This window comes from Leucopleurus acutus, assembly GCF_964270905.1.
Source record: "Leucopleurus acutus genome assembly, chromosome: 13".
Taxonomy (NCBI): Eukaryota; Metazoa; Chordata; class Mammalia; order Artiodactyla; family Delphinidae; genus Leucopleurus; species Leucopleurus acutus.
In genome coordinates, this window is record NC_139155.1 from 41,101,709 (window position 1) to 41,115,157 (window position 13,449).

The following is a 13,449-nucleotide window of genomic DNA, read 5'->3' on the forward strand; positions in this document are numbered from 1 at the left end:
TTTTTCATGCTTGATGATTGACTGGATGTGTGTGTGTGGGTATGTGTGTGTGAGAGAGAGACAGAAAAAGAGAAAGAGAGTGAGAGAGAGCAGGCAAAGGAGTTTTAGGGTCAAAAATAATGTTCAACTTTCTATCTTAGACAACTCAGTGGGATGGGTTGGCCCTCATTGAGCTAAGGTACCAACAAGGGGGAACAGGTCTGTAGGTGTGGGAAGATGAAGGGTTTAGTTTTGGGCTTACAGAGTTTGAGTTGCTTGTGGGGTGTCCGAGTGGAGATATCCAGTGTCAGTGGGATATTTGGATATGGAACTCCTTAATATGGACTATATTCCAGGAATTATTAATAAACATATAAAATGTACCAATGTGCCTTAATTGAGCCAGGACTGGGAATATTTCCCAAGAGGAGACTGTGTGCACAAGTAGGGTTATTCCACATTCTAGATAACAAAATGAGGCACAAATTTGGGGTTAGAAACTTCCTCCCCACTTCTGAACAACGCCCTTGGTAGCTGTTCAAGGACTGTGTGGCTTTGGAAATACCGGAAAGTGGCAGCCTTGGTGGGACATTGCTTTGTTATGATGGGGAGTTAATGGAGCTAATGGTGAGCCTATCTCAAGGTGCTTCATCAGCAGAAGATTTGACAGTGAGAAGCCAAGTCTGGAAGGGACACTGACTTTACATGCTGACTATTCTGGATAAGCTGGTTCCTGAGAACATGGGGTGCGGTTTTGAAGGACACCTTGAACACTTGACAGCCATAACAATAACGGTGAAGCCTTGAGAGAAAGTCAAACTGTATAGGGAGAGAAGCGGTCAAGAACAAAACTTTGGTTAAAATCTGACTTCAGGGTGTCTGGAGGCTACTAAGAGACAGAAAAAGAGAAGTAGAGTGGTCAGAAAAAATAGGAGACCGGACTACAATGGTGACATAAGGAAGAATTTCCAGAATGGTGACCCATGGTGTTGACATCCCCAAAGTGCTAAAGAGCACGAGAAATGAAGATGAAAGTGAAAATAGTCACTGTATCCACCATGGCTCATGGGAGTGGGATCATTAACGTTGTTTCCTTGAATTTTTGAAATCAGTTTTCCTAAAACTCATAGTGTGCATTGCCAAATCACGCTTCAGGTGCCATTCCAACTACGCACATGCTGACTGCTGTCAATATTCTGAAGAAGGACGGTCTGCCTTTGAACCACTCAACAGTGTTTGTTGAGCACCTCCATTTGCCTCCCTTTGGTTTCTGGTCCCTCCTCCACTCAGAGCCCACTGGTATCACTCTGCTTTCTCCCCAGGACCTTCCTCATCTTGTTAGGCAGACTTCCATGTTCTGAAAGAGTGTTTTCCAATCATTTCCCTCCCATTAAAACCTACTTATCCTGTGCTCTGAGGCTTTTAAACCAACACTGATTCAGCATCTAAGCTGGATGGGTTTGAAGGGAAAGGTTCAGCGTCCATCCCTAAGGAGAAGTTCACGTGAATGAGTGACATAGAAAACTTTCCTTTGTAAATTCTTTGTAAGTGTCATACAAAGCAGAGTAAATGTGCTCTCAGAGCAGAAAAACAGAGAAGAAAGGGAGCTTGATTCCGAGAACAAACAATTTATTCTGCTAAAAACCAGTTGGATGAAATTATTTGACCTGATAAACTTACTTGATGGCTGAAAAGGCCAAGGTGAGAATGACATTTACATTTAACAGAAAACTACTTTTCAGTTTTAATCTAAGGTACTAAGCAAACTGATAATTAGAGCATTATACTGAGGGGAAATTTTGGTTTAGGGCAACTTGCCCAAAATTGCTTTTAATCAAAGTATGTGGGCACACAGTATTTTGTTTTTTTGGTTTAGTTTTATTTTTTGGCTTATTTGTGAGTCCATGCTACTCCTAACTTTGTTTCTTTGCCTTTTTGTTTTTGTTTCTGCTGCTTGCGGTTATGAGCTCTGAGTAGATGTTTAACACATGTATGTGTCACAGTCACCTGAATTTGCCAAAATTTATTATCAATTGTTCTTCTTATCAATTGTTACCTGAGGGCAGACAGCAGAAGCACGAAGAACTACAATCCTGCAGCATGTGGAATAAAATCACAATCAAAGAAAGATAGACAAGATGAAAAGGCAGAGGGCTATGTACCAGATGAAGGAACAAGATAAAACTCCAGAAAAACAACTAAATGAAACTGAGATAGGTAATCTTCCAGAAAGAGATTTCAGAATAATGATAGTGAAGATGATCCAGGACCTAGGAAAAAGAATGCAGGCAAAGATAGAGAAGATGCAAGAAATGTTTAACAAAGATCTAAGAGAATTAAAGAACAAACAAACAGAGATGAACAATACAATATCTGAAAAGAAAAATACACTAGAAGGAATCAATAGCAGAGTAACTGAGGCAGAAGAACGGATAAGTGTCCTGGTAGACAGAATGGTGGAATTCACTGCTGTGGAACAGAATAAAGAAAAAAGAATGAAAAGAAATGAAGACAGCCTAAGAGACCTCTGGGACAACATCAAACACAACATCATTTGCATTATAGGGGTCCCAGAAGGAGAAGAGAGAGAGAAAGGACCAGCGAAAATATTTGAAGAGATTATAGTTGAAAACTTCCCTAACATGGGAAAGGAAATAGCCACCCAAGTCCAGGAAGCGCAGAGTTCCAGGCAGGATAAACCCAAGGAGAAACATGCCAAGACACATAGTAATCAAACTGACAAAAATTAAATACAAAGAAAAATTATTGAAAGCAGCAAGGGAAAAATGACAAATAACATACAAGAGAACTCCCATAAGGTTAACAGCTGATTTCTTTACAAGCCAGAAGGGAGTGGCATGATATACTTAAAGTGATGGAAGAGAAGAATGTACAACTAAGATTACTCTACCCGGCAAGGATCTCATTCAGATTTGAGAGAGAAATCAAATGCTTTACAGACAAGCAAAAGCTAAGAGAATTCAGCACCACCAAACCAGCTCTACAACTAAAGGAACTTCTCTAAGTGGGAAACACAAGAGAAGAAAAGGACCTACAAAAACAAACCCAAAACAATTAAGAAAATGGTAATAGGAACAAACATATCGATAATCACCTTAAACATGAATGGATTAAATGCTCCAACCAAAAGACATAGGTTTGCTGAATGGATGCAAAAACAAGACCCATATATATGCTGTCTACAAGAGACCCACTTCAGACCTAGGGACACATACAGACTGAAAGTGAGGGAATGGATAAAGATATTCTATGCAAGTGGAAATCAAAAGAAAGCTGGAGTAGCATTACTCATATCAGATAAAGTCTACTTTAAAATAAAGAATGTTACAAGAGGTAAGGAAGGACACTACATAATGATCAAGGGATCAATCTGAGAAGAAGATATAACAATTATAAAATATATGCACTCAACATAGGAGCACCTCAATACATAAGACAACTGCTAACAGCTCTAAAAGAGGAAATCGACAGTAACACATCGATTACTGGGGGACCTTAACACTTCACTTACACCAATGGATAGATGATCCAACAGAAAATTAATACGGAAACACAAGCTTTAAAGGACAAAATAGACCAGATAGATTTCATTGATATCTATAGGATATCCCATCCCAAAACAGCAGATTATACTTTCTTCTCAAGTGCACACAGAACATTCTCCAGGATAGATCATATCTAGGGTCACAAATCAAGCCTCAGTAAAGTTAAGAAAATTGAAATCATATGAAGCATCTTTTCTGACCACAATGCTATGAGATTAGAAATCAATTACAGGGAAAAAAATGTAAAAAAGACAAACAAATGGAGGCTAAACAATACATTACTAAATAACCAAGAGATCACAGAAGAAATCAAAGAGGAAATCAGAAAATACCTAGAGACAAATGACAATGAAAAGACGATGATCCAAAACCTATGAGATGCAGCTAAAGCAGTTCTAAGAGGGAAGTTTATAGCTATACAAGCCTACCTCAAGAAACTAGAAAAATCTCAAATAAACAATCTAACGTTACACCTAAAGGAACTAGAGAAAGAAGAACAAACAAAACCCAAAGTTAGCAGAAGGAAAGAAATCATCAAGATCAGAGCAGAAATAAATGAAATAAAAACAAAGAAAACAATAGCAAAGATCAATAGAACCAAAAGCTGGTTCCTTGAGAAGATAAACACAATTGATAAACCATTAGCCAGACTGATCAAGAAAAAGAGGGAGAGGACTCAAATCATTAAAATTAGAAATGAAAAGGGAGAAGTTACAATGGACACTGCAGAAATACAAAGCATCTTAAGAGACTACTACAAGCAACACTATGCCAATAAAAGGGACAACCTGGAAGAAATGGACAAATTCTTACAAAGGTATAACCTTCCATGACTGAACCAGGAAGAAATAGAAAATATGAACAGTTCAATCACAAGTAATGAAATTGAAACTGTGATTAAAAATCTTCCTACAAACAAAAGTCCAGGACCAGATGGCTTCACAGGTGAATTCTATCAAACACTTAAAGAAGAGCTAACACCTATCCTTCTCAAATTCTTCCAAAAAACTGCAGGGGAAGGAACACTCCCAAACTCATTATATGAGGTCACTATCACCCTGATACCAAAACCAGACAAAGATACTACAAAAAAAGAAAATTACAGACCAATATCACTGATGAATACAGATAAAAAAATCCTCAACAAAATACCAGCAAACAGAATCCAAATACACATTAAAAGGATCATACACCAGGATCAAGTGGGATTTATCCCAGCGATGCAAGGATTCTTCAATATATGCAAATCAATCAATGTGATACACCATATTAACAAATTGAAGAATTAAAAACCACATGATCATCTCGATAGATGCAGAAAAGGCTTTTGTCAAAATTCAACACCCATTTATGATAAAAACTCTCCAGAAAGTGGCATAGAGGGAACCTACCTCAACATAATAAAGGCCATATATTACAAACCCACAGCAAACATCATTCTCAATGGTGAAACACTGAAACTATTTCCTCTAAGATCAGGAACAAGACAAGGATGTCCACTCTCACCACTATTATTCAACATAGTTTTGGAAGTCCTAGCCACAGCAATCAGAGAAGAAAAAGAAATAAAAGGAATACAAATTGGAAAAGAAGAAGTAAAACTGTCACTGTTTGCAGATGACATGATACTATACATAGAGAATCCTAAAGATGCCACCAGAAAACTACTACAGTTAATCAATGAATTTGGTAATGTAGCAGGATACAAAATTAATGCACAGAAATCTCTTGCATTCCTATACAGTAATGATGAATAATCTGAAAAGGACATTAAGGAAACACTCCCATTTACCACTGCAACAAAAAGAATAAAATACCTAGGAATAAACCTACCCAGGGAGACAAAAGACCTGTATGCAAAAAACTATAAGACACTGATGAAAGAAATTAAAGATGATACCAATAGATGGAGACATATACCATGTTCTTGGATTGGAAGAATCAATATTGTGAAAATGACTCAAAGCAATCTACAGATTCAATGCAATCCCTATCAAATTACCAATGGCATTTTCTACAGAACTAGAACAGAAAATCTCAAAATTTTTATGAAGACACAAAAGACCCTGAATAGCCAAAGCAGTGCTGAGGGAAAAAAACGGAGCTGGAGGAATCAGACTCCCTGACTTCAGACTATATTACAAAGCGTAATCAAGACAATATGGTACTGGCACCAAAACAGAAATATAGATCAATGGAACAGGATAGAAAGCCCAGAGAGAAACCCATGCTCCTATGGTCAACTAATCTATGACAAAGGAGGCAAGGATATACAATGGAGAAAAGACAGTCTCTTCAATAAGTGGTGCTGGAAAAGCTGGACAGCTACATGTAAAAGAATGAAATTAGAACACTCCTTAACACCATACACAAAAATAAACTCAAAATGGATTAGAGACCTAAATGTAATACTGGGCACTATAAAACTCTTAGAGGAAAACATAGGAAGAACACTCTTTGACATAAATCACAGCAAGATCTTTTTTGATCCATTTCCTAGAGTAATGGAAATAAAACCAAAAATAAACAAATGGGACCTAATGAAACTTCAAAACTTTTGCACAGCAAAGGAAACCATAAACAAGATGAAAAGACAACCCTCAGAATGGGCAAAAATATTTGCAAATGAATCAACGGACAAAGGATTAATCTCCAAAATACATAAACACCTCAGGCAGCTCAATATTAAAAAAACAAACAACCCAATCCAAAAATGGGCAGAAGACCTAAATAGACATTTCTCCAAAGAAGACATACAGATTGCCAAGAGGCACATGAAAAGCTGCTCAGCATCATTAATTATTAGAGAATGCAAATCAAAACTACAATGAAGTATCACCTCACACCAGTTAGAATGGTATCACCAGAAAATCTACAAACAATAAATGCTGGAGAGGGTGTGGAGAAAAGGGAACCCTCTTGCACTGTTGGTGGGAATGTAAATTGATACAGCCACTATGGAGAACAGTATGGAGGTTCCTTAAAGAACTAAAAATAGAATTACCATATGACCCAGCAATCCCACTACTGGGCATATACCCAGAGAAAACCATAATTCAAAAAGATACATGCACCCCAATGTTCATTGTAGCACTATTTACAATAGCCAGGTCATGGAAGCAACCTAAATGCCCACCGACAGACGAATGGATAAAGAAGATGTGGTACATATATACAATGGAATATTACTCAGCCATAAAAAGGAATGAAATTCGGTCATTTGTAAAAACGTGGATGCATCTAGAGACTGTCAAACAGAGTGAAGTAAGTCAGAAAGAGAAAAACAAATATCGTATATTAACGCATATATGTGGAACCTAGAAAATGGTAGAGATGAAATGGTTTGCAGGGCAGAAATTGAGACACAAATGTAGAGAACAAACGTATGGACACCAAGGGGGGAAAGTGGCGGGAGTGGGGTGGTGGTGTGATGAATTGGGAGATTGGGATTGACATGTATACACTGATTTGTATAAAACTGATGACTGATAAGAACCTGCTATCTATAAAAAAAATTAAATTAAATTAAAAAAATCGTCACCCTGTTTTCTGTGTTCTCTGCTCTTTTGCTTTTGTAAGGTTCCCCTCAGCTTGACTAACCTTTAGACAGGTTTCTTCCTGACTCTAAGTCTTTGATCTCCCTTTTCTTAGAGCACTTACTTTACTTTTCTGGGAGGTTTCTTCCTGACTCTAAGTCTTTGATCTCCCTTTTCTTAGAGCACTTACTTTACTTTTCTGGGAGGTAAACCTCCCAGACTTTTGCCAGTTTTACAACCCAGGAATATCTTTCTCAAGGACTGGGAGCCATTCTTTGGAAATGAAATCATTGAAGGAGATCTCCTAGTCTCTGTGGGAGGGTAGGAGCCTAACTTCCTCATTGAGACAATGAGTAAACACAGTTGACCAACTTCCCCTCTGGTATCCTCCAGTACTTCTGCTCTAGCTCACCCCAGTGCTTAAAAACCCTCCTGTCTTTGGTTCTGGCAGAGCTGAGTTCCATCTCTCTCCCCTCTCACAATAGTATTGAAAGAAGTCTTCCCTGCCTTCTTAACTGCTTTCTTTTTTTCCTGTGACATTTGCAATTTCCAAAACCAAGAAACTCTTCAGCACTTTCCTTTCATGTTTCTAAAGAACTACTTCTAGGTGATTCTTAGCTGACCAGATTTACAAGTTCTACCTTCTTTTTCAGCTCCCTGTCTAGACATCATAGATCCCTGGAAGAAGTTACTTTCTAAGTTTCGATGTCAGTCTTCTCTGATAATAGTTTCCTTGTTTTCTTTGGTGTCCTGCTGATAGAACTGGGGTAACCCATATATTTTTCAAATATTTAACACATTCTCAATGAGATTACATTTCTCTTTTGTCTGACAGACTATCAAAATCAATTTCTCCTGTTGAAATCAGCCAACTGCTTTATCTGGCAGAATCCCACTTACTGTGGACGTGTGTCCTATTTAGTGTTAATCTGAACACGATGCTCACTAATGAATTGTTAAGGTCAGATGTGTTTACTTGCTTTTGAAGAGCGGAAGAACGGAAGAAAGATACATATCTGTGTGGCTTGCTTAACTATTTTGATCACTAACCAGGAGAACTCAAAATGATTTAATAAACTGTATGACCTCCCTGAGAAGCTTCTATGAAAAGGTTAAGTTACAATTTGGGAAATGAATGCACAATTTTCCTAAGTCTCTCTCATTTGAAAAATTTAGAGCTTTTCTGTTTCTATGGCTATAAAACTTATGTTGATTTTTCTTTGAGTTGGACAACTTTTTTTTTTTTTTTGCGGTACGCGGGCCTCTCACTGTTGTGGCCTCTCCTGTTGCGGAGCACAGGCTCCGGATGCGCAGGCTCATCGGCCATGGCTCACGGGCCCAGCTGCTCCGCGAAACGTGGGATCCTCCCAGACCGGGGCACGAACCCGTGTGCCCCGCATCGGCAGGCGGACCCCCAACCACTGCGCCACCAGGGAAGCCCTGAGTTGGACAACTTTAATTCAAAAGACATTTGTGACATGTGTTTGTCTGTGCCAGACACTGCACCAGGTTTAGAAGGAGCTGGGATTATGTACTTAAATTCAGATAAATGTTATAAAATCATGACATAAGCACACTTTTAAAATTCTTACAGTCTGTTGGCTAATACGGTCTTTAATGTAACAATGATAAATTTAAAGATTTCCTCTAAGACTTTATTGCTTTTCTATGTTAAAAATTAATGTTTTTTTTCTTTTTCTGACAAAACACTGGTCCATGATATACAGAGCCCTTGCCTCTTCAGTCTAAGAATCTATGATACGAGAGGATACCTGTGCTGCTTTGGATTTTGTCTAGATGGCCAGGCAGTAACTAGGTTCCTTCCTCTGTCAGATTTGTATCAACAAAGGTCACAGTTCCAGATGACTGGTCAGGCCAGAAGTGAGGCTACAGTATCAGACATGGAAATTGGAAGGTCATGTCTGAAACTGTCACAGGCACTTTAGACATGTTCCTAAAACTGGAAAAAGCAAGGAGCATGATTGAGATTCTCCACATCAATTTTAATTTTCCTTCCTCTTTGTTAGTTCTAATGCTGTCTTGGTGCCTCCAGATTATTGGGAAATGATAAAGGAAAATGTGAATCTTATTGCCTGGGGCTTTCCTTTATCTGCTCTGACCCTCATTCTTGCCAATCAGTTTCAATCTTCAGTAGAAGCCTAATTTTGCCTCTTGGCTTCCCCGAGTAAAAGGCTTACGACTCACTTCTGCTCATCCTCATTCCTTCTGCAGGGAAGGAGAGATAAAAAGCCCATAAGAGAATCGTACTTTTTTCTTTATAACATTTAATTTGAGATGTGTGTTCTCCCCCCAATGTCAAGTTCTTCTTCCTTATGAATAAGAAAAATGGTCTAGAAGGAGATACTACCACCCAATTACTTACACAGCAACCTTGCATTTACATAAACCAACAATCTTTATTTAATGAGTTCTCCATTGGAGTCAGTAAATATAGTCTTGGTTTGGTTTTCCTTGCATAGCAGGTCACCTCCAAGCTCTTTTAAACCTTTGTTTTCCTTTTCACTTTTTAGAAACTAGTTTGTAGGACAGCTTGTCCCCCGTTGCATGAAGTTCAAATGACAGCTTATAGCTTGGTCTGGTAATCACGCCTGACTCCTCTTTCCCATATGAACATATGATATTGTTTTGTGGGTAAGACATTCAATGATTCATTTCAAAATTTTCATCTATTTCCTGCAATGTGCCAGACCCTGTGGTAGTACAGGGAAATGAACACAGACTTTGAAGTTTAGTGGACTGTATTAATGCCAACACTAAATAGTGTTTATTAAGCATCTGTGTATGTATATATACATTCAGGTCCACGAAACTTTTTCTTTCATATAAGATATACAGTCTTAGTAACAAATTATGATGATTCACTGTCTAATTTAATTCTTACTCAAGAGGAGGCAAAAACGCCTAAACATACACTTTATGTAACGACTTTAGGATTTTAGGGAAAAGTACAAATGTCATAAGGATTAAGTGGTTGTTTCCAGCCTTCCATGAGTATTCAAGGGTGTTCCTTCAAAGTTCCATACTTACTCATCTCTGCAAACAGCTGTCTTCTTTCTGCCATGGTATTTCCTCTTTTCCCACTATCTTCAATCATTCTATGAGACAAAATGGTTACAATGTGTATTAGCCTCATGTTAATAAAGCAAACAGCCATTTCTACATAAACACACTTGCTATGGTCATGCCACAGACGTAGACACCAACTACTTAAAACTGTGTCTGTAAAAAGAATAGCTTTACTTTGACTAACTTAAATGGTTGTACATATTATCCATATATAATATTGTAGTTGTGGAAGGGGGTGTAAAATTTTTATTTTCTAATGTACAAATAACTACAAGAGCAGATCACCTTGTGCTATAACGGAACCCTCTACCATCTGTTCGGTGATGCATTTCACATAGAGTTCCTCTTTCAATTTTGGGAATACCTATGAATAATATAGAGCAGATATTACAGATCCCATTCAAGAAATGATGAGATTGAGAGTCTCATGGACATAGTAAGGGAAATGGCATAGACTTGTGTACTCCAAGACCAGTCTGCTTTCCACTACATTCTGTTACAGCTTGTCCTGTGTGCACTCAAAACCTCAATTTAGAAGAAGGTCATTTCCTAAATGTTCATTTCTAATTTAAATGTTTGGAACCTGCAACTGTTTTTCTGTACATAACAATTTCAGGCAAAGTGGTTAGGTTTACCTAGCTCTACTTAATCATACTATCGTCTGCAACAGAACTACTTAAAAAATACTACGAAAACACCAACAGTTAAAATGGAGAATAAAAAAAATTTTTAAATTAAAATTTGACTTAAGGAAAAAGAAAATAATGAGAAAGATAATGGAAATGTTGTTTAGCCCGACAGAGGGTTTTGGGCTAAATATACATGTTTTATAGGTTGATGGAGTTGATTTTTTGTTATAGCAAATTAAGCTTTTAAAAACCAAGGTTTTCTCTCTCACACACGCATATATACATACACTTATATACATATATATATGTTTTGATTCAGGCATGGTAAACAGAAGGCACAGCTGATCTTTTTGGCTTTCCATGGACCCTGTTCTTTTTCAAATATGAATTTTGCTCATGTTATTGTTATTATTTTTGCCTGGATTGCCCTCAGCCTATGAATGGATAAGTTGCAGTTATCCTTCAGGTCTCAGTTTAGCTGTATCTTCCTCTGAAATTTTCCTGCACTCTCTATGATGGTTTGGTTACTGTCCTCTGAATGTCCATAGTCTGCTATGCCTCTTTCTCAACGCTGAGCATTCACTTAACAAATGTTTATCGAGTGCCTTCTACACTCCAGGAACCAAACTAAGCTCTGGGTATACAACAGTGATGAAGTCACAGTTCCTGCCCTCAAGGCGCTTACACTCTAGTAGTGAGATACAGAAGCATAAAAGCAACGAAAACACAATGAGGCAACTACAGCCGTAGAAGTGTAAAGAAAGATATGTGAATGTGAGAGAGGTTGACTACCTGGGGGTAAATTTAAGGGAACTACAATCCTCCCTTGGTATCCACAGGGGATTGGTTTCAGCCTCTCCCCTGCTTCCCCAATACCAAAATCCTCACATGCTCAAGTCCCTTATATAAAACAGTGATGTACGGTTGGTCCCCTGGATCTGCCTTTGTTGGGGAGTTGGTTGAGTCCTCAGTGTGGACCCCACAGATATGGAGGGCCCGCTGTGCTTGCAGAAGACTGCTCGAAAGATGATGACTCACTGGGGACTAAAAGAAGAAAATTGGTGGAGGAACAAAATGTGATGTCAGACAAACTGGTCAAACAGCCTCTCCAGTTGCTTCTATGAGTTAAGGATTATTTGCCTACTGCTAGGAAAGGAAAGAAGGGCATAGAACAGCCTTAGTTTACAGAGTTAAGAGTGTGTATCCAGTCACAATGGGTGGTAATATAACCAAGGTCAGGCTTCAATAATAACTGGAAAAACACAGAGTTGTTAATGAAGCTTCCTCAACTTGGTAACGATGCAGTACTGAACACAGTCCAATACTTTCTTTTCATGAGATTTTAAATATGTAGGTATGGTTGATATATATAGATCAGGAGAAAAACACACCCCTCCTGAATCACGTAACCCATCTCCTTTCCTCCAGAGGAAGTGGGCAGATAATAATCTGACATTCACAAACTAGTCTGGGAAGAGCTTCCAATTTTTATTTCAAGAGCTCAGAAGTAAAGCTGAAGCAGTATAGAGATAGGGGATAGAAACAGGATATGTTCCTGCATCTGTCTATATGTTGGACTGAGATGAGAAGAACCATTATAAATAAATGACAAAGGATGGCAGGCTGGAAAGCTATGATTGAAAATGTCAGGGAGCAGGGGAGTGGGAAGGGTAAGCTGGGACGAAGTGAGAGAGAGGCATGGACTTATATACACTACCAAATGTAAAATAGATAGCTAGTGGGAAGCAGCTGCATAGCACAGGGAGATCAGCTCGGTGCTTTGTGTCCACCTAGAGGGGTGGGATAGGGCGGGTGGGAGGGAGATGCAAGAGGGAGGAGATATGGGGATATATGTATACGTATAGCTGATTCACTTTGTTATAAAGCAGAAACTAACACACCACTGTACAGCAATTATACTCCAATAAAGATGTTAAAAAAAAAAAAAAAGAAAGAAAATGTCAGGGAGGTAAAGGCTGGCTTGTGAACTTGCAGAGTTACTGCCCTTACTACTCACTTGGTACTGTCTGTGACATCTCTTCTTTTAGTTAACTTTTTGTTTGTCTCTGTAAGGTTTTTAGGGGCAGTAACTGAAAATTTTAAATTCTTCACAGTGTCTAGCCAAATCCAGTCAACAGATACTATGTCCAGTTACTATTTACTGAACAAAAGAATAAAACAGAAGAAAAAGAGGAAAGAGAGAGAAAAGAAAAATAAGTTTTCTTCCCCCAAATGGACTTTCAATTATATTTTCAAAAACTGACTCATAGAAGAGTAAAATTCCAATTGTATTAGTTTCAGAGATTAATTATTTGAAATGAGAGAAACCAATTTATATTTTTAAAATAATCTGGAACCATGCATTTTACAGTAAAATCTTGTCTTATGAAACAGAGGTTGAAATACACGCAAACTATATTGATGTCACCTTTTGGTCTATTCATCACTGTTTCGGTTAATTAACTCATAAAAGAACAATCATTAGTTACACAATAGGTATTAATTCTCACTTCTAAGTAAAATGTGTACCTTATGAGGAAAAGAAAGAAAAAACTCAGTGGTGTAAAATAATGGAAATCCTGGAAAATGATTACGAATATATAAGGAAAAATAGCACACCTCTCATTTTCCCCCCCGAGTTTTCTGGGAAGC

The 13,449-nt window shown here is 38.1% G+C and overlaps 1 protein-coding gene across 9 annotated transcripts in view; it reads right to left on the minus strand.

The window, feature by feature from the left end:
• Positions 1 to 10,196, minus strand: part of DTNA (dystrobrevin alpha) — a gene marked incomplete at both ends in the record, with an annotated part of 127,938 nt that extends 117,742 nt beyond the window's left edge. For all 9 annotated transcript variants that reach the window (XM_082853650.1, XM_082853649.1, XM_082853648.1 and 6 more), the window contains one exon: positions 10,130 to 10,196. In XM_082853650.1, coding sequence (XP_082709776.1) covers positions 10,130 to 10,196 — 67 coding nt within the window. The remainder of the gene's footprint in view (positions 1 to 10,129) is intronic.
• Positions 10,197 to 13,449: the final 3,253 nt, after the last annotated feature.